Here is a 24,565-nt window from a genome sequence, read left to right on the forward strand (position 1 = left end):
TCTACACCAGATAAAGAAGGAAGGGGAGGAAAGGACAAAACTCCTTAGCAATCCTTAGTAAAAACCTGGCAGGTTACCAGGTTTGCTCATGGTGGCTGGGGGTGGTAGGTGGGGTGTGGACATTCCCCATTGACCGCTGGTCCTTGGAAAGCAGGCACCTCCCCCTCCAGCCGGAGGAGGGACAGTGCTTCCGCCGGTGGACACCTGGAGAGTCAGCCTGGCTGCAGTGGAGAGGGGCTCTCAGAGGGCCATTGGAGCTTCGATGACCAGACAAGCTGCCCTCGGTGAGCCTGGTCATGTGGAAATTGACTGCAGGGCGTCCCGGGCCGAAGTAACTCCCCGGTACCTGGGAAACTGTGCCATATCCAAGCACACAGTTGGACTGTAAGGATAGCATTATTAAATTCAAGTTGTTGCCTCAGTCAGGTTACATTGCTAGCTTTATACCTGAGGCTGGGATGACTGTATAGTTTATCTACCAAACTGGGACATTTTTGAGAATGAAAGGGGGCCTGGGACAATAGGTGTGAATCAGGAGTGTCCTGGGGAAACCTGGACCTATGGTCAGCCCAGCGAAGTGTTGGAAGCTTTAACCACTTTGTGGACAGTCTGACCAAAAATGACTCAGTACAACGTGGCCTTTGTGTGGAAGGGCCGAGACCTTCCAGAGGAGGAGAAGGCGTGACCCAGGGGCCTTTCTTAAGATTCCTGTTCACAGCACAGAGAGCTTTCCAACTTGGAGGCTTTAGAGCTGTTTTCCATACACCTTTAAATATAAGGCAAGATCTATTTTTTATCCCCAAATTATCCCACCTTATATTTGAGCCCTTATAAAGTCATTTTCCTCGGAGAGCTGCCCTCGTGATTACTGTACTTGAGCAACAAAATTTTGTTCGCTATAAACACATTAGCCTGAAGGGACCTCAATCAGTTATAACTGTGGGTGCTGATAGAGGTTAAATTTGTTTTAAAATATTTTAAATAAAATGATTTCAAAAAGGAAGCAAAGAAATTTAGCTCACATTTAGTAATAATTCCTCAGGATTTGACACGATAATTGCAAGTCTTAGGTGTGGTTATAAACTTTAAAATGTCCTAGAAATGCCCTGGAAAACTGGGTTAGACATGGCTTTTCAGAAAGTAATGTCAAAGCAGCATATGGAGTTTGAATACAATTGCTTTGTAAAATAAGAGTAAAACTATTAGATAAATTTTTAATAAGATGTTATTCAAAATGTTTGCATAAATAATCAAATGTCAGTGGACTCTTTCATCTACATTCATAATGGCTTACATATACAAATTGGCCAAAAACCCCTTTTTTGGATTTTTTTTTTCCCCATTCACGGAGCTTTATGAGGAATCCCTGGTATATGAGGGGTGATTGTAATGATAGAGATGTTGTGGTAACAGCTGGGAAAAGGACATTCACCTTCAAACTGCAAGGAATCCAGGCTGGGGTGAAAATTGGATTCCTTCAAGAAATGATTGGATTTTGACTTACAGGTTCCAGATGGCTGACTAGATATACAGGTTTCCCTGCAGGCTCCTCAGGGCTCTGTGATGGCTGAGAGATTATCGCTAAAAGGCAGAAAGCAGATGGGATCTGGCTTATGGCCTTAACAAGGGAGGGAGCCACACTCAGGGGTATATCGTGCAGGGACTGGGAAAAAGGAGGCAGGTGGTCTGCCTTGTGCCCACCCTGAGAATCGTCAGGTGAGGCAGGCTCTGGGAATCAGGCGTGGATCTGGAAGTAAAGGCCTATATGCTGGACCACAGATGCCAGATGACACCTTCATTCCCCATCTCTCTGTACAGAGTATAGGACGCTGGAATTTAACACTCTGGCAAAAACAAAAAAACCCATAGTACTTTCTTTTTGGGGGGAAAGGGGTGGGGGTGTTGACAGGTGCATGTTTTACAAAGATTAAATGATGACAGCTCAAGAATGGATTCTTGTAGAGGTAAAGCAAGGCAGTTATAGTATTTAAAAAACAGCTAGGGAAAGCTGGGGCTTCTAGTGTGAATGCTGGCAGCCCAAGAATTAAGCCTTCCTCCTCTAGCATTTGAAGACTGGTTTTCAGTCTTGACAGCAGCTCCCTGCTCACTCAGCCTAAAGTGATTCCTCTGTCAGCAGGCCCCACCCAGGACTCCCTTTCAGCATTCCTGATCGGGGTGAGACCAAGCCAAAAATGGACCTTTTTAGGCAATAGCAAAACAAGAGAACCGAGGATTATCAGGCATATAGTGAGAGCTAGCAGCATGAAAGGGAATGGCTGAAGTAAACCAGAAGAAAAATCGGAAGAAACAGAAAATCCAGGAACAGAAGGAGAACAAAGGAAAAACAAAACCAAAAAACCATCTAGGTAAAATGCTTAGAATATGAGAATTTGAGAATATGTGAATCCACAAAATAAGAATAGGGTGCATTGTTATGTGAAAGGCGCAATCCAAACACAGAGCTTTTGGAGATTACAAATATAATTGCTGAAACTTAAATTTCATTAGAAATACTAGAAAATTAAGTCAAGTCTCTGGAACCAGAGAGAGGGAAGGAAAAAGTGAGATTAATCCAGGAGGTCCCACTAGCTAACAGACTAGCTAACAGAGATTCCAGAAAGAACAGAAAATGGAATGAGTAAAATGACCGATGCACCGTAAGAGTTTCCTGGAAGTTGATGTCCTAAGTCTCTAGATTGAAAGAGGCCACGCAGTGCACAGTGAGCGAGAAAAGGCTCATGCACAGGTACTGTCGTGCTGTTCAGAACGCCTGGGTTAACGTGCAGAGCCTAAAAGTCACCTTTAAAGAAACGAAAATAGGACTTAACGTCAGAATTTTCATTGGCAGCACTGGACACTGGAATAAATTAGAGCAGTTCTGAAGAAAGTGTTTTCCAACCTAGATGCTACACCCAAACTGTCAGTCAAGAGTGAGAGCAGAATGACATTTTTGTATATGCAGGGACTCAGTTTACCTATCATGTACTGTTCTTTAGGATGACATTTAAGAAAACCAAATAAGAGGAAAACATGAGATCCTAGGTCAAAGGAGACCAATCCAGGAGGGGGCAGTAAAGGGAAGTGCTAGGATGACCACGTACAGCAGACCCAGATGACCCTGACTCTGTACAGCAGACCTAGAAGAACAGTCAATCTGTGTGGTACTAGGAGGTCCAAGGGCTCTGAGGAGGACATCTGAGCAAAGAAGAGATCCTGATTTCATACTAGGTACAATTGGGAGCTTAGAAACAATTGGGGCTGGAATAAAAGCAAACAACGTAAGCGAGTAAAAACGGTAATGAGAAACGCCAAGAAAAGCTGAAGTCATGGTCCAAATGTGACGTACACCAAACAATTGATAGAATGGAAGGAAAGCAAGTCTGTTTGACCTTGATGCTAGGAACAGTATCCTTGGAGGACAAGAGCTTCTGATGCTGGTCCCAGATAGAGGATAATTTCAATGCTGTTTGGTTCAGCACTGAATAATGTTTACCTGGTTGTACAAAAGAACAGGTGACCAAATGTGGTTACAAGACAAATTGTAAATGGTAATAGCTCTGGTAATAGTGTAAAAGTATAGCCAATGGATGGTAGGACTTGGAGGCACCAAGAGGAAAGTTGGGGAGACAGAGTGCTGACAGCATCATCTCCCCAGCTGGGGAATGGAGAGATTTTGTCAGAAATTGATGAAGAGAAAGTAGAAATTTAAATATATTACTTAAAACTTAAAGCGTAGCAAATAGAAGGACGAAAGTAATATAGTTATTAAACATAGGAGGGAAAGTAGCAAGTAGTTTAAGCTCTCCCCTTTTCATATTGTGGTGTCAACAGTTAATTGCCTAAAGCTGGTAAGTCAAGAAATAAATGTATTAGCATAATATCGATATCTAGCATTCTAGAGAAGTAAATCCAGAATTTAAAAGGAGTTCTGCCCAGAGAGTGGGACTTGGGATGAGTGTAGAATCTGTTGCTTTCCACTGTAAGTTGTTTTTGGTTTCTTGCCATCCGTATTTATTACTGTTAAAGACTGAGCTCAAAGATGGATTAAATGTAGAGGTGACACAGTTGATTTATTAAGGCCATCTTCTAATTAAGGTTTAATTTGGACAAACTAGGAAGGCTGTTTTAAATTAGGCAATAACAGTGTCCTTGTTCTAATGAAGCAATATTTCACATTTCCTGGGACAAAGTTGCATAGCTAGAGGCAGAATCTTTAATCCTTGAGGAAATGAATTATTGCCAAAAACAATGAAGCAAAGCTGCTATTGTCCTTAGAGTTTTAAAAGTACCCCAGTGTTTAGAACTTTTGGTTGATGTAGTTATGCAAAAGTATACTGGCTCTGCTTGGGGGAGAACTTGACTATAGGAAATAGGAGTATGGCTTGCTTGAAGTTTGAAATAACCTTGTGGTTAATAGCATGATAAGGATCCTGCATCTTTGTGCCAAGAATTTTATCTAGACTCCAAAGGCCTGAATTGATATCATGTCCTCAGTCACTGCCACACTTGTGCAATTTGCCTTTTACATTGTATTTTACTATTTCAAATTTCATTTCTCATCTTTAAAGATTATGTGGTTTTACACATTTTGAGTTTTGTATTTTAAAGGTAAGTTTCCAATATGTTGGAATCCCAAGGCAGTGTTATGTCAGTACAGCTTGAAACAGTGGAGGTGATTGTCCAGTGGCCCTGTGGAAAGCAATTTGGGAAGTAATTTTTCCTGTTCCTTTTGGTGTCTAAAACAATCTTAGTTCAAATCCAGATTCTTGCCCTTCCTTGATTACAGTTTTTCTTTTGACCTGATATATGGGAATAGGTTTCTAAGACCCTGTTCTGTTCATTTCCACCACTTCCCTTCAAAAGCCATAACTTCATGTTCCTTGGTCCCTGTCACTCTGAATGTGAGGTGTGACTGTAGTTCTGAATTCCTCCAGTGGTACTGGGTGGGTCAGTAAAACAGCTGCTGCTGCTTAAAAGAAAATGAACAGCCTGGCACATGCTTCCCCGGGCCCTAGGAGTTGCTGTGGGCATCCATCCCTGCAGTGCCCAGAGCTCCTGGTGCTCACATTAAACCCAGCCTCAAAGGGAAAGAAGTGGGATTTGAGCAGAAACTGGATGTTGGTGTGGCCTGAGTCTTCCCCCCCCAGATGCAGACTGTCCCCCCTAGAGCTGCACTCGCTGTGCTATCCCAGGAGCTGGCTGGGTTCTGAATGGCTTAGGCCAGTGCCCAGGTCCTAAAGGACTTAATGAGGAGGTAGATGGGTTGCACCGGGGATGCTGTCATCGACTGGTTACAGCTCTATTTTCAATTCTTTATCCTTGCCAGACATAGCCTCAGCTAATGGGCTGTGACCTCCTGTGATTAAGGCTGGTTCTAAGCAGAAATCAGAGTTTGCTTATTTCCTGAACAAGAGACGGTGACTTTCCCTTGAGGATTAAGCCACCTGCCAGTTGTTGACTTTGGTTGGGGGTACCGTGTTCCTCCATCAAGGTGCTTCCTCACCTTTTCTATGACTGATTTTGTCTGACTTATAGCTCTACCTGCCCTCCCCATCACTGTCTTCCTGTAAGTGTGGTCCCAGGGAATGGGGTGCGGCTAGAGCAGGGGCACCCCCCACTGATGGGTGTCTGGTCTTCTCCCTCTGGCTGCCTGTGGCCTGAGGCCCCAGAGCACCCTGCCTCCTCCGTCTGAGCTAGGACAGATTCCGAAGCGGGGCTTATTGTGCCAACTGTCCAGGGACCTGGGAGGAAGGATAGTGCTGGGAACACAAGGCAGCTAACATTATTCTCCAGAGGTACATTTCTCTTATTTTGTCAAGTTCCCTTTTCCTACGTGTTGTCCCCTCTCCCCCCCCACCCCACAATCTTCCAGCTGCTTCTATCCTTCTCTGTGGTCAGCTTTCAGATGCAGTAGCCACCCCAAAGAATGCGGGGGAACTTCCGCAAGAGCTTGGCATTCGTAGCATCCGGGAAATTTTGTCCCTCCAGCGCTATAACTAGCCAACCAACTGGAGTGAAAGGGTTCCCGCGTGGTAGAGGCCCGCCCTTTGAGTGCCTGGGAAGCAGTGGAATCTGCAGGTACCGAAGAGGGAGAAGCCCTCCCACGCAGCCAGGGGAAAAGAGGCTGGAGGGAGCGGCTTGCTCTGAAGGACTGTCCATGTAAATGGAACAATCTCCGCAGCTTTTTAAACAACAGGAAACCCGGAAGCACCTGTCCCCTGCTGGGGACAAACGGTCAGCGGAAGCCAGGGGCCCCGAGGCGCTGCGCAGGTGCGCATCTGTGGCCTTTTGCACCGGAACGCGGAGCTCCGCAGATCGGGCTGTCCATCCCCAGTCCCGTCTTGTTGCATCACCGATTCCTACTCTTCCATTTCCTCCGGCCCCTTCCCTCTCAGCCCGTGCGCATACTGTGCCCCTCACTGGGCCACCTCCAGCTCCTGTCATCTCTAGGTGACACATGCTCCAGGGCAGGTTTAGCGCCCTCTGGACCAGCGTGGCACTCTGCCCCGGCCACCCATTGCTTCTACCTCCCTGTGGTTTAAAGACCCGATTCTGGATCTGGCTCTCACGGGGCCAGGGTTTGGCAGGGAGGGGGGCAATTCTTACTCACCCTAGGAGGCTCTTGAATGTTTGTGGAATGAATAAGTGAACAAATGAGCGAGGACGGTCAACGGGAAATAACAAGCCCCGGTACCTGCCTGTGGTAGCTTGCCAGGCTCCTTGGGCGGGGATGAGGAGAGGAAGTGGTCAGAGAAGGCACACTGTAGTAACCTTGGAACTCCTGGCCTGCTCTGCTCTTTATAGCCTTGCCTGTTGGAGTCGTTACCTTTACAGGAAATCTCCTCGTGACCTTCACCCCACCCAGCTGCAATAATGCTTCGCCTCCGCCTTCCCTCACCCTTTCTGAATTAATCTTAGTAAATGGAACGGTTCTTGTTTCAATGTTTCATTTGTGTAGGTTTTGCCCTTTCATTTAAATTGTAAACACCTTAAAATCCTGGGTTTTATTTTCCTAGGAGCTAGCAATTTAGAGGAATAGAGAAAACATTGCTCCAAGGTAGTTTTTTTTCCTGGCTCCCAACTAGCTGTGAGGTCTTAGGGACAGGGTACTTACCCTCCTCCCCAAAGCCCCTGTTTCCTCCTCTGTGAAGTTAGAGGGCTGGATGCATTTTCCGGCACTTCCAGTGCCCACATCCTGTGATTTTGTGCTTCTGACCCTAGCACTTTGCTTATCCCTTGAAGTACTTAGACAGGGTTCCATCTCCACACCTGCTGGATAATTGAGCTTGTTCACTCACAGTGTAGCCTAGTTCACCTCTCAGCTCTGTCAGTGCTCCTGGGATCAAGAATGACATTAGCGGAATAGGTGTGGGGCAGCCCTTGGCCTTGCCTCTGCACAGAAGTTCCAGGCGCCAAGGACCCCACCTTGGTCCTGCAGTTTCGTACTTTGGTGTGTTTTGTTTCATCCCTTAAATGTTGGATGAATTGGAGGTGGAGGCTGATGGTGCTTCCACCCAAGGGTCTGGGAGGAAGGATGGTGCAAGGGATGCATGTTCCCACACAAGCCAGCCATCGTTCTGTAAGACCTGCCTCACTGGTTCTCCCTGGGCAGAGTCTGGCTCCTGTCTCTGTTTTCTGAGTGCATTTTCTTTGCATTGTACCCACTGCGTTGCATTGGTTTTAAAAAAAAAAAATGTAAATCCCTTATTGGGATCACAGCAAAGACAAAAGTGGTAAGGACTGTTGTGTGTGTGGGGTTGTTTATTTGTTTCTTTGTTCTTTTGTTTTTGGCATCTGAGATTTGTGAGTTTCTTGAAGGCCAGGAGTGGCTTTTCTGTTTTGGGAGTTGGTTGTTGGTTCACATTCGTGTTCCCAGCCCCTTTCCCCAACTCCAGCCTGGTTTCCCTTTCAGCTCTGTTTCTCTTTCAGCTCTGTTTCTCTGTCCAGTCAGGTGTATGTTCTTTCTCTTTGTTTCTTCTCCTCTTGTCAGTCAGCCAGACCTCAAAGATTGTAAAACTGATGGTGAGTAAAGGGCATTAAGTAAAAAGAACACAGTAGAAAGGTAGTGGGTCTCTAAAGATCCCTCTGGCTGGGAAACAGATTTTCAGGATTGTGGGTTTGGCTTAGGAGCCCCTCTTACTGGAGATGGCAAGAACCCTGAGGTGGGAGGGGAGAGGGAATATTAGGATGCCTAGTACGTAAGTGGTATCCCTGAATCCTTGGTGGGGATTAATTGGACGATAAAGGAGGAGCTTGTCGAGATGACCAAAATGCCAGGAAGTAAGAATTGATGCAGAAAGAGGCTGCGGAAGAGTAATTCAGTTGAGTTGTATCTTGGGCAAAGGTTTGGTTCCAAATCTGTGTTGTTAAAAGGTAAACTGAGGCATATTAAAAACTCGATGAGTTTGAGCAGAAATCGGTGCGAACCTGGCAGCGTCAAGTGGAAGTGGTTAGCGGTGCTCCACCGACAGGAGCAGGGAAAGACACAGGGAAAGTAAGGAAGCAAAGCAAGGATATGATTTGATGGGATGGACACAGTTTGTGATTGGTTGCCCTTAGGGTTTGGTTTTGCAACAGTGAGGCGTTTACAGGCTGAGATTTTGGTTCGCTTCCGTAGGCTGCCACAGTGTTAGAGCCACCTCAGTCTGATGGCCTCCCGGTTTAATTAATGACAGTGTAAAAACTGGAAATCTGGGGGACATTCAAAATTACCTTTGAAAACCACCCCCAGGAAGGCACAATGTTGGAAATGGACGTATCATCGCTTGTTGAGTTTAATGTGACCAGTTTTCTTCTCCAGTGTGGGAGTGTTTGTTGTGTCTGGGTTCCTTATAATGTCCTTGGCTTAGGTGCAGGGGGCAAGCTCTGTGCAAAGCGTGGCTTCTGAGACACCAGAATCGTGCTCCACAGAGAGCTGCTGATTCGATGAGAGACGCGCGTATCCTTCACCTTGTTTCAACAACCCTTCTTGTGCTTGCATCGTTTTGCGTGTGTGTGTGTGTGTGTGTGTCACAGGGCTCTGCTTTTGTTCTCCCTCACCACCTAAACTGGCAGAGAATTAGGGGACTCCTTGATAAAGAAGAACCCCAGTATCTCCTGGTTCTGACTGATTGAAACGTTACATGCGTATTCAACTCAAATCTGCAAATTCTCTGCTTCGTCAACAGGTTGCTTGTGGGGGCCCCACGGGCAGTGGCCCTTCCGCTGCAGAAGGCCAACAGAACAGGAGGCTTGTACAGCTGCGACATCACCTCCCGGGGGCCGTGCCCACGGATTGAATTTGATAACGACGGTGAGTTCTTCTGCACTCGCTCAGGGTTCCCTTGACCAAATTGCCTTGTATCCCACTTGCCCTTTCCAGGCGGAAGGAAAGGGGGCGGGACAAGCACTTATTCTTGGAGAGAGGGCCTCTGTTAATTGCATCAGCCTCGTCTGTTTCTTGCTTGCCCTGAGCACATTTAAGTTTTAAGTCACTGGGCTGCCCCGTAGTTCCTGCCCGCCTCCCTACCCAACTCTGCTTTCTAAACTGATATGGTGTATCGATGTCGCCACCTAGTGATGTGTTGAGGTTCTACGGGAGAGAAACTATTCACAGCCGCGAAGAAAATTGAATGTGTATTTTGTACTCAGCGGCCAAAAGTTCTCATTTGCTGTTAAAATATTTGGGAGAAAGACTGTTTAAACATCAGATCTCTCTAAAATGAAAGCTGGCCAACATGGATAAATTTTGCCCTACCATCTCAGTTAGAGGCTTGTTTTGCACAGACTCTGTGTGGTAGGCAGAGCAATTAGGGTCCTGAGAAGCTGCAACCAAACCTAGTTTGACATTCTTGGTCTAGGCAGATTTGCAGATTCATGTTTATGTTCTTCTCTTGCTTTTTCATCTTTTTAGCAACAGTATTTGTTTTGGGGTTTTTTTTTTTTTTTTTTTTTTTTACTGATTAGAAAATAATATGTGTTAATTGTGGGAAACTTGTAAATGACTTTGAACTGTAAGGGAAAAACCCAGACCCGCTGATAATGTAGGCATAATTGCTCTTTACTTAACATTTTGGCATTTTTTCCTTCTGTCTACCTAAAGTTGTTAGGTTTCATAGTTTGTTTTTTTTGCGGTACGCGGGCCTCTCACTGCTGTGGCCTCTCCCATTGCGGAGCACAGGCTCTGGACGCGCAGGCTCAGTGGCCATGGCTCACGGGCCCAGCCACTCCGTGGCATGTGGGATCCTCCCAGACCGGGGCACGAACCCACGTCCCCTGAATCGGCAGGCGGACTCCCAACCACTGCGCCACCAGGGAAGCCCCAGGTTTCATAGTTTTGTAATGATTCAAGATTGGAAATCATGCCTGCCTTCTCATTGGGGAAGGCAAAAATTTGGATGTAGGGTCACACAGTAGGCTCAGATTGATACTGAAATGAGCACATGGTGAGACTTATGGTTTCCCTCTCTCTCCTTTTTGGAGGAAGGAGGTAAAAATAAATATATCACTTTCCTTTTCTGCATTGATAGGAAGATATAAGGTGAGTCTGAGGCCTTGTCTTCCCATCTGCAGTAAAGAAGAGTTCATGCTATTATGTAACAAATTTGGGAGTATGTAGAGAAATACCCACCTTTTGTTAGTTTGGATGGTAGTTTCTGTACTCGGGACCCTGGATGTCAGAGAAGGTGAAGGGCTACCAGGTAAAGGTATGTATTTTATATAAAGAATTTGATGAATCATTCATACCAATAATCACTCACCCATTTTCTTAAGATGAGAAGTAATTTTTCTGGATTGAGTAATTAAATTTACTAAGTGTTTAGACTTGCAGTCAAGGCAATTTAGAAGCTGTTTCTTACATTTTTGTTCATATATTGGTTCATTTCCTGTTGCAGTGGCTTTGAAGTCATAACTCTGTGTAAACTGTGCTGCTTTCTCCACAGCTGACCCTTCATCGGAAAGCAAGGAAGATCAGTGGATGGGGGTCACCGTCCAGAGCCAAGGTCCAGGGGGCAAAGTTGTGGTAAGTGTAGAGAAGTGTGTCCATTCCACAGTGTCTGAGTGCCTGTTGTGTGCCACTGCTGGGCTTACAGTATTGAACAAAACAGGTAGAGCTTCTGCCTGCATAGAGTATACATTCTAGAAAACTGACTGCTTTAAAGCAGGAATTGATGTCAAGAAGAAATGAAAGCATTATTTTTCCTGTGATTTCTGATCTATTTTGAAATAGCTCTACGATCTGCTTTTCTTTAGAACTTTCAGATTCAAAGAACTTATTTAAAAACCTTTACCAATGTCCCTAAAACTCTAGGTGGTCTCAAAACAAGAAGCAAAGCAAAACTAGACATGCTTCACTTTGTTATACAGCAGAAACTAACACAACATTGCAAAGCAATTATACTCCAATAAAGATGTTAAAAACAAACAACAACAACAACAAAACTAGGCATGCTTTTTGTCTCAGGAACTATGTAGCTATTATAGATGAGTTATAAAAAAAAATATGGGAATGGTCATGGAAAGTAAGGATCAGATAATTTAAAACTCTTTTATTATATATTCTGAGCTTCTTCAAATAGAAGTGGTAACGAAGAAAAAAAGGGTCTGTTAGATGGATTGTGCGACGTGGCCTTGGAGGTGCCAGGCTGGATTATGATGATCTTTCTGTTTCTTTCAAAATCTGGTTGCTGTAACGAATTTATGTAGAATTTTGAGAAAAGTGAGAATTTTACCAAACACTGAATTTTTATATCTAAGGGGATGCATTATGGGAAATTGACTTGGACATTGTGAAGTGTTTTCAGCCTGTTATATGGAGGGTGGCCATGAATACCCTGTAAAATTAGAGATTATTTCATCTCTCCCAGCAGTGTAATTGTCTCTGCCTTTTAAAATAAACTTAATCTCAGAGTTCAGAGGATAAGTTAGTTAGTATTGATTATAAGGAAACAGTATAGGTAAAAGGAAAATGTCTTTGTTTTAGCAGTGTTAGCCTGATCCCTGTGAAAATATGTCCATGATTTCTCTCCTCTGGAATATGAGTACTTATTTTCACAAACATACTGATGTGAAGGTTTATATAGCCACTAAAAACCAATTAAACTGAGAAGATGAAACAGGGTGTTTCCCACTGTTTATGTGACAAGTAAATTTATTAATAAATTTGCCTGTGGATTACAGATTGGCATTCAGTATTTGGACTGGAGCATTATTCTCAGGCTGAGGGCAAGACAGAAGCCCTGTGCTAGATAATGGTCTCCTTGCAACTGTGGGGAGGAAGATTTGCTGGTTTTCAGATCCAATCTCAGGAGGAGGCCACATTTAACATCCCACTTAGAATTAACCTCTTGATTATTGACAACTTCATCAATTTGTAATGAAAAACGTAGGGTTTGCCGACGTGTATGGGCTACTTTATTCCATCTGTTTGCAGACATGTGCTCATCGATATGAAAAAAGGCAGCATGTTAATACAAAACAGGAATCCCGAGACATTTTTGGAAGGTGTTACGTCCTAAGTCAGAATCTCAGGATTGAAGATGATATGGATGGAGGAGACTGGAGTTTTTGTGATGGCCGATTAAGAGGTCATGAAAAATTTGGTTCTTGCCAACAAGGTGTAGCAGCTACTTTTACTAAAGACTTTCATTACATTGCGTTTGGAGCCCCAGGCACTTACAACTGGAAAGGTATGACGTGTATTTATAGAAATAGAGATTAGAATTATTACATAATTGCTATTATATGCACCATGATTTAGTACATTTTAAATGAAAACAAAATGTGTTATAAGGCACTTTTATGTTGTAGAAGTAGAGTAGGATAGCAAAATATCTAAATTCTGATTTTTAGAAACAAATGGTGTTCAAAATGTATGTTTTAAGAGATTTTTTTCCCCTCTGCCAGCAGTTTACATTAATATAAGTAATTAACTTTCTTCTGTAAGAATATAGTTAACATTAGTTTTTGCTCTTTTGTATTTGCCTGTTTCATGAAGCTGAAAGTTTTAATTTTCAGGTAGGGATCTGAAAACTGAAAATAATTGAGTGGTGTCATGTACAAATAACATTGTATTAATACAGACTTTTTTTTTTTTTTTTGCGGTACGTGGGCCTCTCACTGTTGTGGCCCCTCCTGCTGCGGAGCACAGGCTCCGGCCGTGCAGGCTCAGCGGCCATGGCTCATGGGCCCAGCCGCTCCGCGGCATGTGGGATCTTCCCGGACCGGGGCACGAACCCGTGTCCCCTGCATCGGCCGGCGGACTCTCAACCACTGCGCCACCAGGGAAGCCCTAGACATTTTTTCATTATGTATTATCTTAAAAGGCTGTGTTTTTCTAATAAAGCAGTATAGTTAGAAGCATAGATGTCAAATTAGGGAATTTTGAGATGATTTTGGATAACTTCTGGAAAGATTGTTTAATGGTATTGTTTAAATAATTTCGTGATATAGGTAAAAGGAGACACCGGGAGGGAGGGAGGGAGAAGAATGGCCTGCATTTTTTGCCTGGATGAACATGGTCAGTGCTCCTCTAATAAAAGTTCAACTTCTCTGAAGAAATTAAGCAGGTGTAGAAAAACCACTGAGTTATAAAGGACAATTAACCTTACTGTAATCCGTAGTGAAGAGAAATGCATCTGATTTGGAAATAAGACTTTTCTTTTGAGAAATTTATTAAAATAAATCCTGTGTTATAACATTTTCACTAGTCAGGAAAAACAGGAAAATTTTCCCTTTTTCCATTCAGAAATTTCCTATTAGAAATGAGCCTTGAGAACACCTTGCTCGATAGCAACCTTTGGGAGGAATTTCCTTTGGCCTCCCCGGCCCCAACCAAAACTTCCACGTAACAGCATTTGTCAGGTTATCTTGACCTAATCAAAATAACACATGAATTTAGAAATTGTTTTATTTTAGCAAGAATAGAGGCCATACATAGTAAAACAAAACAGTAAAAACACCCATCAATTATGTATGGTTTAATTTATGGGAAACATGTTTTATCTGCTTTATAAATTCTGACTTAAAATGTTACCATTTATAGTGGACTATGTGAGATCTTCTCTTTTCAATTATTAGCTGTGAAAATTTTTTAAAGCTTTTAAATCTTTGGTTAAAGTGATTGGAAGAAAAGATCAAACTACTAATCTTACTTTCACAGTATAGTAAAAAGATAAATTGATTTAGGATTATAGAAAATGTAAAATATATCAGGTTCATATAATTTAAAAGTTTTTTGTAGGTTTAGTTAACTAAGTAAACATTCCATTTTCCATCTAGTGTCATGGCATTATAAAGGTAATTCATGAAAATGCATGGGCATTTTTTTTTATTACTAGAACAAATTTGTTTGATGTAAAAATCTACACGAACATGATTTTTTAACTTTAATAACCTCAAAAGTCATCTTCCTTCTCCTTTTCTTCCTCCAGACTTTTCTTTCTGTGCTTAAAGATAAGACGAGGAATGTTTATTAGGAACCATCTATTTTATTTTGTTTCATCTTCATTTTTTTTTAACCATTTCATTCTTTTAGGGATTGTTCGCGTAGAGCAAAAGAATAACACTTTTTTTGACATGAACATCTTTGAAGATGGGCCTTATGAAGTTGGTGGAGAGACTGACCATGATGAAAGTCTAGTTCCTGTTCCTGCTAACAGTTATTTAGGTAGGAACGAGAGTAGACGGCATGCCTGCCTCTTCAGATGCCTCTGTGTGACACCGCTGTCACAGGACCCTGGACTGCTAGGCTGAGAAGAGGCCAGGGTTGGAGCCAGGGGACTGTGGCTGCATTTACTGGAATTTAAGCCTTGGTGATCCCAAGGTAACCTGACTGATGCTTGGGATCCTTCCCGTCTCACCTGAGCTTGCTCAAAGCAGGAGGAAACCTACTACTCTCTCCTAAAATCTTCTGTCCTCCTGTGTGGAGGTCTGTTTCCTGAGCTAGTGTCGGCCTCTGTAACCTGAGGCAGGCTGTTCATGCATGGATGTTAGCAGGAGGCTGAAATGCCTTCCCTCTCCCTTCAGTGCCTCTTTTTGGAGAGAGACTCTTTAAGAGCTGCATTTATGAAGTTACTCTTAAGTGGCAGGTCAAGACCTCCAGGTCCGTCCTCTGTGATTGCTGTTCTCCACGGGTTGGCCTTGCTCCTGGATTGGGGCCCTCTTGTCACAAAGCCCCTGGCGGGTGGCACGGGGGCTTTACAGCTGAGCCTAAGCAGGAGTGCTAAGGCAGCTCTTGAGGACACCCGGATTGTGTCTAAGTGCCAATTCCTTAACTCCTAAGGCTTGTTTGCATTACTAATGGGTGTCCTAAATTATTCATGTGCATTATGGTAATTACACAAAGGCTTTTAAAAGCTTTAATTCTTGGTATGAGTTGACATAAAGAATAATTACTGTGCAATTCTTGGAAAAAATGTAAAAAATCTCCTAAACCTAAATAGTAACCTATTCTTTTTCAAAAATAGAGACGTACCCATACGCTAGAGATATTACTAGAACAATGGAAGGTGAAAGAGAAAAATTAGGTGTAGATCTAAAAATAATTCTAAACAAGGTATTAGTAAATGTATTCTTCAAAAATTTTTGTAATTATATAGATATGTATGAACAATACTGTTAATTTAAAAAAAAAAAACTCTTCAGAAACTTCCCCACCCCCAAATTAAAAACTTGGTGTGAAGGCATAGAAGGGAGAAAAGTTATACTTACCACTTGTTAAGCACCTACCATGTGCTATAAATCACACACTATACTTACTACTTTATAGGTCTTATTTGATCTTCCCAACAATATAAAATAAGTATCATTGTCCCTCTGTTGCTGATGGGGAAAAAAAAACTTGTGCCTTAGGGACATTAATTTCCTAGTTTAAGGTCACACAATTAATAATCCCCTAGCCAAGGGAAGAAATTCTTAATGAAAATGACTGGGGCAGGGTGGGAAGCAGCTGGGAGTGTGAATGTTGTTAGTGGCTTTGCAGGACAGGAAGGGAACACAAGGCCGAGTGGTTTGGAGTCTCAATTATTAAATAGACTTTTTCAGGGTAAACTCCTTTCCAAGGTAAATATTATCAACAAACCAGTATTTTATTTGAATAAATTTTAACAGACAACCTCTCTTCAAATGGTTTATTTAGGAATTAGTTTATGGTATTTCAAGTTAATGGCTTTGGTCAAGAAACCAACACTTTGGTCTGTAAGATAGATGCCCATGGATTTTATAAACTTAGTTTCTGTTGGAACATTTGAAAATATTAAACATTTTTTATTGAACGCATTTGCCACTTTTGGAATGAATTTCCTCAAAGGTGGTTGCCTGGGGGGAAAAAGTGTCAAGTTTGTACTGTTACATTTTGGTTGTCCATGCTGTCTGTGCATCTGTCATTTCAAAAAAATCAGTAGGTTTTAGGAATAAAATGATCTGCATGAGGTTTGGAAGCTGGCAAAGAGGGTGGCTTGCCAGATGCAGTGGTGGCCTCATCATCCAGCGAGCACGGCGGTAGCTGGCGTGCCTCTTACCGAGTATAATTGCTTTTTCTTCAATCTCTTCCGTCCCGTGCATGTGTACAGGCCTGCTGTTTTTGACCAGCATTTCCTATACAGATCCCGATCAGTTTGTTTATAAAACACAGCCTCCCAGGGAGCAGCCCGACACATCCCCTGATGTGATGATGAATAGCTACCTAGGTTTGTGACCTCTGAGATGACAAATAAATTGTCTTGGTCATGGTCATTTAATAATTTTTTTTTGATCCATACAGAGCATAAATCTTTTTATTTTCTATTTCATTTCAAGTGAAGCACACATAAAAAGCATGCCGTGGTTGAGGCGCTGCAGACAGATGGCTTCCAGAGCTGGATTCAATTGTATCGCCCTCTTCTAAACTTGTAGCTCATCCTAGTTTTTGACTCACTTCACAATTTGAGAACTGCAACAGTAGTGGTGAAGCTATTTGTAAATAAAACCCAATAAAAAGGGTGAGCTTATAGCATTCTGCATCTGCCTCGCCTTTACATAGGAAGATTGGCTTAATTTGAATGATTTTGATATGGGCGTTTGTGTTTGCTTGCCATTTAACTTCAATATTGGTAATCTGACATCCTACCTGACGCTTTATGCTGAGGTGTTCTACCGTTTTTCTGCCCTCTGAACAAGTATGTAATTGACACAGATGGCAACTTGCTCACCTCTATTGTTTATACCAGGTTCTCAAACACTAGCTCATCAATCATGGTTTTGTTTGCATGTTTGTGTCTGAGAACTGAGTTGACCCCAAATAGTGAAACGCTGTCTGTGGTATATTAATGTTGTTAGCATTCTTATTCTTGCCTGACGACCAAGGAGATTGAGTACAGAAGTTACTAACTACTACATTATAGCAAAACCCTATAACATGCACTCAATTACACTATGTCAGGTTGTATCTCAGTATATAGTATGTAACTTTCCCATGATAATTTAGTATCCAGCTTGATCTCCTTTTACAGCAGTTTCAGTATTAAAATGGGGTTCAAACTGATTCTTAAGATGCATGAATGCTTCATGATTCAAGTTACACAGATGCCAAATAGTATAGGTGCTTTTCTTTAAAAGTCTTAATACATTCCCATAGAAAGCAATGCAGTAGCCTACTACTTTGTACTTGTGTCACATCTCTTGGCTCTGTGACTCTTTCTTATCGTAGATGTGACAGCTGGTGGGGAGGGTCAGAGGAGAGTGGTGGGAGTAACCAGTGTTATATACCTCCTAAAAAACAGAGTTGATATGTACTGTTTTGTTTTTCTAGGGTTTTCTTTGGACTCAGGGAAGGGTATTGTTTCCAAAGATGAGATCACTTTTGTATCTGGTGCTCCTAGAGCCAATCACAGTGGAGCTGTGGTTTTGCTTAAAAGAGACCTGAAGTCTGCGCACCTTCTACCTGAGCACATATTTGACGGGGAAGGGCTGGCTTCTTCATTTGGCTATGACGTGGCAGTGGTGGACCTTAACAAAGATGGGTAAGAACCTCTTAGGTTATTTTATATGTGCAAAGAATTCATTGCTGCTCTGGCTTCTGTAGGTCTTGAGAAGAAATATCCTTTCAGGTTAGTTGATGGAAAAAATATTTCTGCCGCCAGGTTTTTACCATTCCATCACTCTTCCTCACTTACATTTTGGCAGTAGGCATCCATTACCCTCCCCAGCGGGTAGGATTACGTTTTCAGTTTTACTATGTGCTGGGATCATGGGTCCGTGAGAATTAAACTTTAACTCAAAAAAAAAAAAAAAAAAAAACCTACGAGGTTCTGTTCTCTGGTTTCTTGAGGGGCTCTTGGAGCATCCAGAATGTCCTGTTGAAAGTAGGGATTGGTGACAAAGTCAATACAAAGGTCTCTGTGGCTGGTGGTGCCAGTTTGGGTCTCGTAGAGAGATGAAGGTGGAGGGGAGTGGAATCTTTACTGGGAGTCTGCGCACTATAGATGTAACTTGGGAACTGGCTTCAAGTTCTTACCCTTGATATTTTTCTTTGGGTGTTTATTAGAGGCTACCTTGGTTTTTAAAGAATACTTTAATTGATGATATATAAATTCCAGATTTGAGGTCCTTTTATCATATCTCTTTGTGTCCTTAATACCTGGGCATGTGGGATTCTCCCTAAGCTCGCTGGTATTTTAGCCAGTGGTTCACAGTTCTTCCCCTCATTATGTTTTCAGGTGGCAAGATATAGTTATTGGAGCCCCACAGTATTTTGATAGAAGTGGAGAAGTTGGAGGTGCAGCATATGTCTACATTAACCAGCAAGGCAGATGGAATAATGTCAAGCCAATTCGTCTTAATGGAACCAAAGATTCTATGTTTGGCATTGCGGTCAAAAATATCGGTGATATTAATCAAGATGGCTACCCAGGTAGACAATAGATTATGAATTGGTCATGATTTATAGATTATTTGATTGTCTAAAATAGTGAGTGCTCATGGCATCTTATTTTAAAACATTGTATTGGAATGCTTTTAAAATTTAATGTTTGTTAAAATGTGGCGTTGTCAACAGATATTGCAGTTGGAGCACCCTACGATGGTAAGGGGAAGGTTTTTATCTATCACGGATCTGCGAACGGAATAAATACCAAACCAACACAGGTAACCAGATAACCTGGATTTCTACAACAAAGGTCTCAACAGTTTGCTTTCTAATGGAATGTTTAGGTTTATGTGAATTTTCACACTAATCATGTTTTATTTACAAGTCTACAATAGTATGAATTTTATTTTTGTAAAAAATGTATTATTAGAAGATAGCTTGTAAATAGATATAAATGCAATGACCTGGTTGTTTTAAATTGTAAAATTTCTTTGGTGAATTAGGAATCAAAGTAAGCCAAAGGAAAAGACTGTTCTACCCTGACAGCATAAATAGATGGAAATGTGATATACTCCTTTTAGTAGCATACTAAATAGAGATGAAACTGGACGAACATAAGAGATGATTGTAATTGCATAGAATTCAGATACTAAAAACTAAAAATTGCTTTTGAGAAAACAAGACATTTGTGGAGGGCAGGCAGAGAGGTTTGGTTTGAAATACACTGATCGACTTAGTACAGTACACAAGCTCATCAAAAATTGTCTCTTTTGTCTTTTGAGGTACAACATAAATCAGATAACTTTTATGAAATAAAATGTATGAAGTGTTGGGTCATATGTATACTTATTTATGATTTAGTTTTGATTTAATGTAATTTATAAGTAACCCCTTAATCTTCAGTTCAAAAGAGACTTATGTGCCTTTTTCAACGCACGGATAAGAGGCTCATTTTGGTGGCCCAGTGTCCATTCTGATGCCCTGTTCCTTTCAGATTCTCGAGGGTAAATCACCTTTTTTTGGATATTCAATTGCCGGAAACATGGACCTTGATAGAAATTCCTACCCCGATGTTGCTGTTGGTTCCCTCTCAGATTCAGTAACTATTTTCAGGTGTGTAATCTCTGACTTAAAGTATGTTTGGTAATCCGCTTACACTAGAATTTTTTTTACCTTTTGAATTGAAATTTGTTAACGACTATACTTCAAAGGCAAAGGCTTGTATGAATTTTGAATATTCTTTTTCTCTTCAGAGTAGTGTAATGATGTAATAAAAAACCTGTTTTGTAAAGTCTTGCTGTAATTTTGAACTAATTTTTTAAAAAAGGTCAGAATTGGAAAATTTTTACTTTTGGATATATTTCAAAAACCTTTATTTTCATAAAAACTGAAACAGAAAATTTGACAGTATAAAGAATATAAAGAAGGAAATAAATGTCCTATATTTCACCGTCCATTATGAAACTCCAAAATTTTGGTTTATATCCTTCTAGTTTTTAATTTTCTGTGAATAAACACATATGTTTAACAAAATTGAGATCATAGTGTACATATTGTTTTGTAACCTGCTTTTGTTGGTTTGTAACGTATAGTGGCCTTTTTCCATGAGTGAGTTTATAATGCATAGTGGGCTATCGCCCTGTCATTGAGTACTTTTCTGAAATGAAGTTAATGGTTGTCTGAGATATCCCATGGCCGGATCATAGTTTACTTAACCACTGCCATACTGTCATTGGACACATTTATGTTGCTTTCCAGGTTTGGTTGTTTGCTCCTATTATGATACACAAAGCTGTGGTCAACATCCTTAATTTTCTTTGTGTCCTGGATTATTTCCTTATGATAAATTCCTAAAAGTGAGTTGCTAAGTTGAAGGGCCATGTGTGTTTTAGGACTTGTGATTCAGGTTCACAAGTGAAATGACCTCCAGAAAGGCTGCAACAGTGTGCCCATCAGCTATGTCTGAGTCCCCTTATCCCAGCAATTCCATCACTGCTGGAAATCACCAGGAAAAATTGTTAAAGAAATTTTTTATTATTTAAAAAGTAGCACATTCTTAAAAAAAAAAAAAGGTTAATACAGAATTTCAATTAAGTGCAAGTTCCCCAATATTCTCTTCTTCCACGAAACAGCTTTTAATAGTTTTGAGTCTCTCTCCAGTTCTAGGGTATCATCAAAAGGCCATACTATAACTGCTGTTCTCTATTTCTGGTTTTTAAAAATTAATCTCTTCAGTTATCTCTCCTTGTTAATGCAGATACATCAATCTTACTCTTTCTAACAACTTAATGTTATTCCATAATATGCATTTAATGAATCCTCAGTTGATGGAATTTTTAGACAGTCTTTGACTTTTAGCTATTATAAACAGTATGCTATATAGTATATTGTATGTATCTCTGTGTAATGGATTTTTTTTAAAGAAAAATTCCTAGAAATAGAATTGCTGAGATAAGGTTAGCACATTTTTGTGTTAATACATATACCCACAGAAAAGTGGTAGCAATTTATGCTCACAATAACAACCTACTAGAGGGCCCATTTTCTCACACCCTTACCAACATTGAACAGGATGAATCTATTTAATTTTTGCCAGTGTGATATGTGATCTCATCTTTTGATTGAATTTACATTTCTTTGCTCATTGGTGAGAGTGAGCCATTTGGGTTTGTTTTTTTAAACTATTTGGCTTTATAGTCATTTTTATCTAAAGAATGTCTTTAAAGAAATAGGCAGTGATGTACAATGAAACCCTAAAAGAAAAAAAATCTGTGCCATATGTACACTTGGTGCCATCATTGCCCTTTGTTCTTCCAGAAGGATGCAAGTGTAGATGTGGCCTCTGTCTAAATAGAATCCTAAGCAAGACCCCTGGGGGTAAGAAAACAACACCAGGACACTTCTGAAGAGAACGCTATTTAAAAAAACTAGAATATACTGTACGTTTATATAATGTAGTATAGAATACTATAGAAAAATAGTTTTCTAGTTAAATGGCAAGATCTATGAAAGCCATTTTATATGAAAACTAAGAACCACAAGAGCCATTACAGATGACAAAAGTAGGAGATGTGAAAATAAGTGGAGAAAAATGTATCTGGGATATTAGGCCAAAGGAAGAAGTAAAAAAAAAAAAAAAAAAATTTAGTTAACGGAATGAATGTGTGTTACTACCTTTATATGCCTGTCTCTCTCTGTACATATAAGTGTTAGGTGTTAACCTTAAAATAGTCAACATTTTTAAAAGGTGGAAGAGTATAGCATAACATTCAAGTATTTTAGCAAGTTTCCATCAGAAAGCAATTTGAACTTCTAGTTCTAGTTTGAGGTATAGACCTCAGGTGTCAAGAAGACTTGAATTTCTGTAACAAAATTTGGTTACGACGTCTTTCCCAGCAGATAACCTGACTTTAGCCAATTAAATATTTGCCTCTGTATGTAATTGATATTTTAATATCCTTACTTGCCCGTCCTCATAAGTAGGTTGACTATGAACCCTGTAAATGTGTTCCTTCATTCCTCATAGATAGTATGAAAGTAAATTTCAAAAGCCTTTGATAATAAGATAATAAGAAATAAGATAACTCCCTTATTTTACAAACAAGGAAAATGGAGGCCCAGGACTTGCTTGAACTTTTAAGGCTGGATCCTGTGAGAACAGGGCGTGGTACCTAAATCTTCCTAACTTCAGTCCCTGGGCATTTCTCCCCATTAAATTATACTAGTACTTCAGGGTACTTAATAAATAAATGCTAATTAAACATGAGACAGCTGAGCCATAAGATTTGCTTTATGTGTTAAGACATTTTTTATGATTCATATATAATGTGCACTCAAAATTGTGTGTGTATGTTGTGTATTTAAAAATAGAAATAAAAATAGGATTTAGGCAGAAGTATGTGTTAAAATATTTCCTTTTGAAATTTATGCTGCACTAAAGCCTTAATACTATTGTATGTAAAGCACTCTAGCATCTGTAGCAACTGGCTTTAAAATATTTGTGAAATTTTGCCTTTTAAATATGCTCTCAAAACTGTAAGAACATATCTACAGGCGTACTTCGTTTTATCGTAATATGCTCTCAAAACTGTAAGAACATATCTACAGGCGTACTTCGTTTTATCGTAATATGCTCTCAAAACTGTAAGAACATATCTACAGGCGTACTTCGTTTTATCGTAATATGCTCTCAAAACTGTAAGAACATATCTACAGGCGTACTTCGTTTTATCGTCCTTTGCTTTATTGCGCTTCACAGATACTGTGTTCTTGGTTTTTGTTTTTTTTTTTAACAAATTGAAGGTTTGTGGTGAGGTGCCATTTTTCTAATATCATTTGTTCACTTCATGTCTCTGTGTCACATTTTGGTAGTTCTTGCAACATTTTAAACTTTTTCATTATTATTATTTTCATTATGGTTGCTTTGATATTATGGCTACGACTTCCTGAAGACCCAGATGCTGGTTAGCATTTTTTTTTTTTAGCAATAAAGGTTTTCTTTTTTTCTTTTTTTTTTCTCTTCTTTCTTTTTCTACAAACCCTTGTGTCGAGGGCTGACTTTGAATAGATCGCAGCGAGGGAGCTGCTCTGCTAATAAAGTATTTTTTAATTAAGGCATGTACATTGTTTTTTTAAGACATCATGCCATTGCAACTTGATAGACTACAGTATAGTGTAAACATAACTTTTATATGCACTAGGAAACCAAAAAATTCAAGTGACTCCTTTACTGCAATCCTTTTGCTTTGTTGCCGTGGTCTGGAACCAAACGTGTAGTATCTCCGAAGTATGCTTGTAGTTAGGATCTTAGAAATCAGTAGCTGTCTAAATGTAAAATAACAATAGAAAGGTAGACAGTTAAGATAAAGGGAAATGAAGAAACAAAATGTAGGCAGCATTTGCCCTTTAATTGGCTCCTGGCTTCCCCAGGAAGGTACTCAAAACCTCTCTGGCCTACTGATAGATGGATTCCAGAAGTTCAAAGTAGCTGTTTGGAATTTGGATACATTTTCTTGTTGAAACACTGTTCTCCAGAATGGCTGGGTTTACCACAAACCCACTAAAGTCAGGGTGACTGAATCCCTGTGGTAGTGGAGCAATAGAACCTGCTCTGAGTCCATGCTGGAGAGCGAAGGAGCAGAGAGGTGCGGTCTCCCCAGCCACCACACACTTGTACTTCCCTGCCTCTGGGGCAGGGGTTAAGCCGTAGGCCCTTGGTGACCCCTTGGCTGTGGGAAGTAGGGAAGAATACGTAAGGGAGAAAGATGATGTTTTTACATGGTGAGAAGGGCTAAAGTTGTGGGACTCAGCTTCTTGTGTGCTTGTGAGGTTGGGTTAGGCAGAGCAGAGAGGGGAAAGGATAAAGGATTCAAGGTTTTGCTTGTAGAGATATTGTGCGGGTAGAAAAGCTGTAGTCAATACTGGCAGCAGGTGGACAAAGGCTTAAGGTTGGGGGTGGGACATTCTGAGGGAGGATAGGAAGGGCACATATCTGTAAGATGGGGACCCGTAAGTTCAGGATTTGCCTGGATTACTAAAATTCACATGCGTGTAGAAATCCTGACAGCGAGCACCCCAGGTGTTAGGTGTATGTTGGTGTAATCTTTTTTTGGCAAGATTACTCAGAATTAAAAATGCATGTGTTCTTTGACTCAGAAATTCTGCCTAGGAGTTTAATCCTACAGATAAATAGATGTATGTATTTAGGACGCATACATGTGCATGGATGTATATGCAAGGATG

At 40.9% G+C, this 24,565-nt stretch overlaps 1 protein-coding gene across 6 annotated transcripts in view; it reads left to right on the plus strand.

Moving 5' to 3' along the window:
• ITGA6 (integrin subunit alpha 6) overlaps positions 1-24,565 on the plus strand; it is a 75,161-nt gene that overhangs the window by 27,166 nt on the left and 23,430 nt on the right. For 4 of the 6 annotated variants that reach the window (XM_065881052.1, XM_065881050.1, XM_065881051.1 and 1 more), the window contains exons 2-9: positions 9,168-9,292; positions 10,923-11,002; positions 12,413-12,668; positions 14,516-14,647; positions 17,768-17,978; positions 18,675-18,868; positions 19,013-19,101; positions 19,818-19,936. In XM_065881052.1, the coding sequence (XP_065737124.1) occupies positions 9,168-9,292; positions 10,923-11,002; positions 12,413-12,668; positions 14,516-14,647; positions 17,768-17,978; positions 18,675-18,868; positions 19,013-19,101; positions 19,818-19,936 (1,206 nt within the window). Of the gene's footprint in view, positions 1-9,167; positions 9,293-10,922; positions 11,003-12,412; positions 12,669-14,515; positions 14,648-16,550; positions 16,668-17,767; positions 17,979-18,674; positions 18,869-19,012; positions 19,102-19,817; positions 19,937-24,565 lie in introns of those variants that run through there. The other 2 variants (XM_065881049.1, XM_065881054.1) reach the window with 2 other exon arrangements.

This window comes from Phocoena phocoena, chromosome 7, assembly GCF_963924675.1.
Source record: "Phocoena phocoena chromosome 7, mPhoPho1.1, whole genome shotgun sequence".
NCBI lineage: Eukaryota > Metazoa > Chordata > Mammalia > Artiodactyla > Phocoenidae > Phocoena > Phocoena phocoena.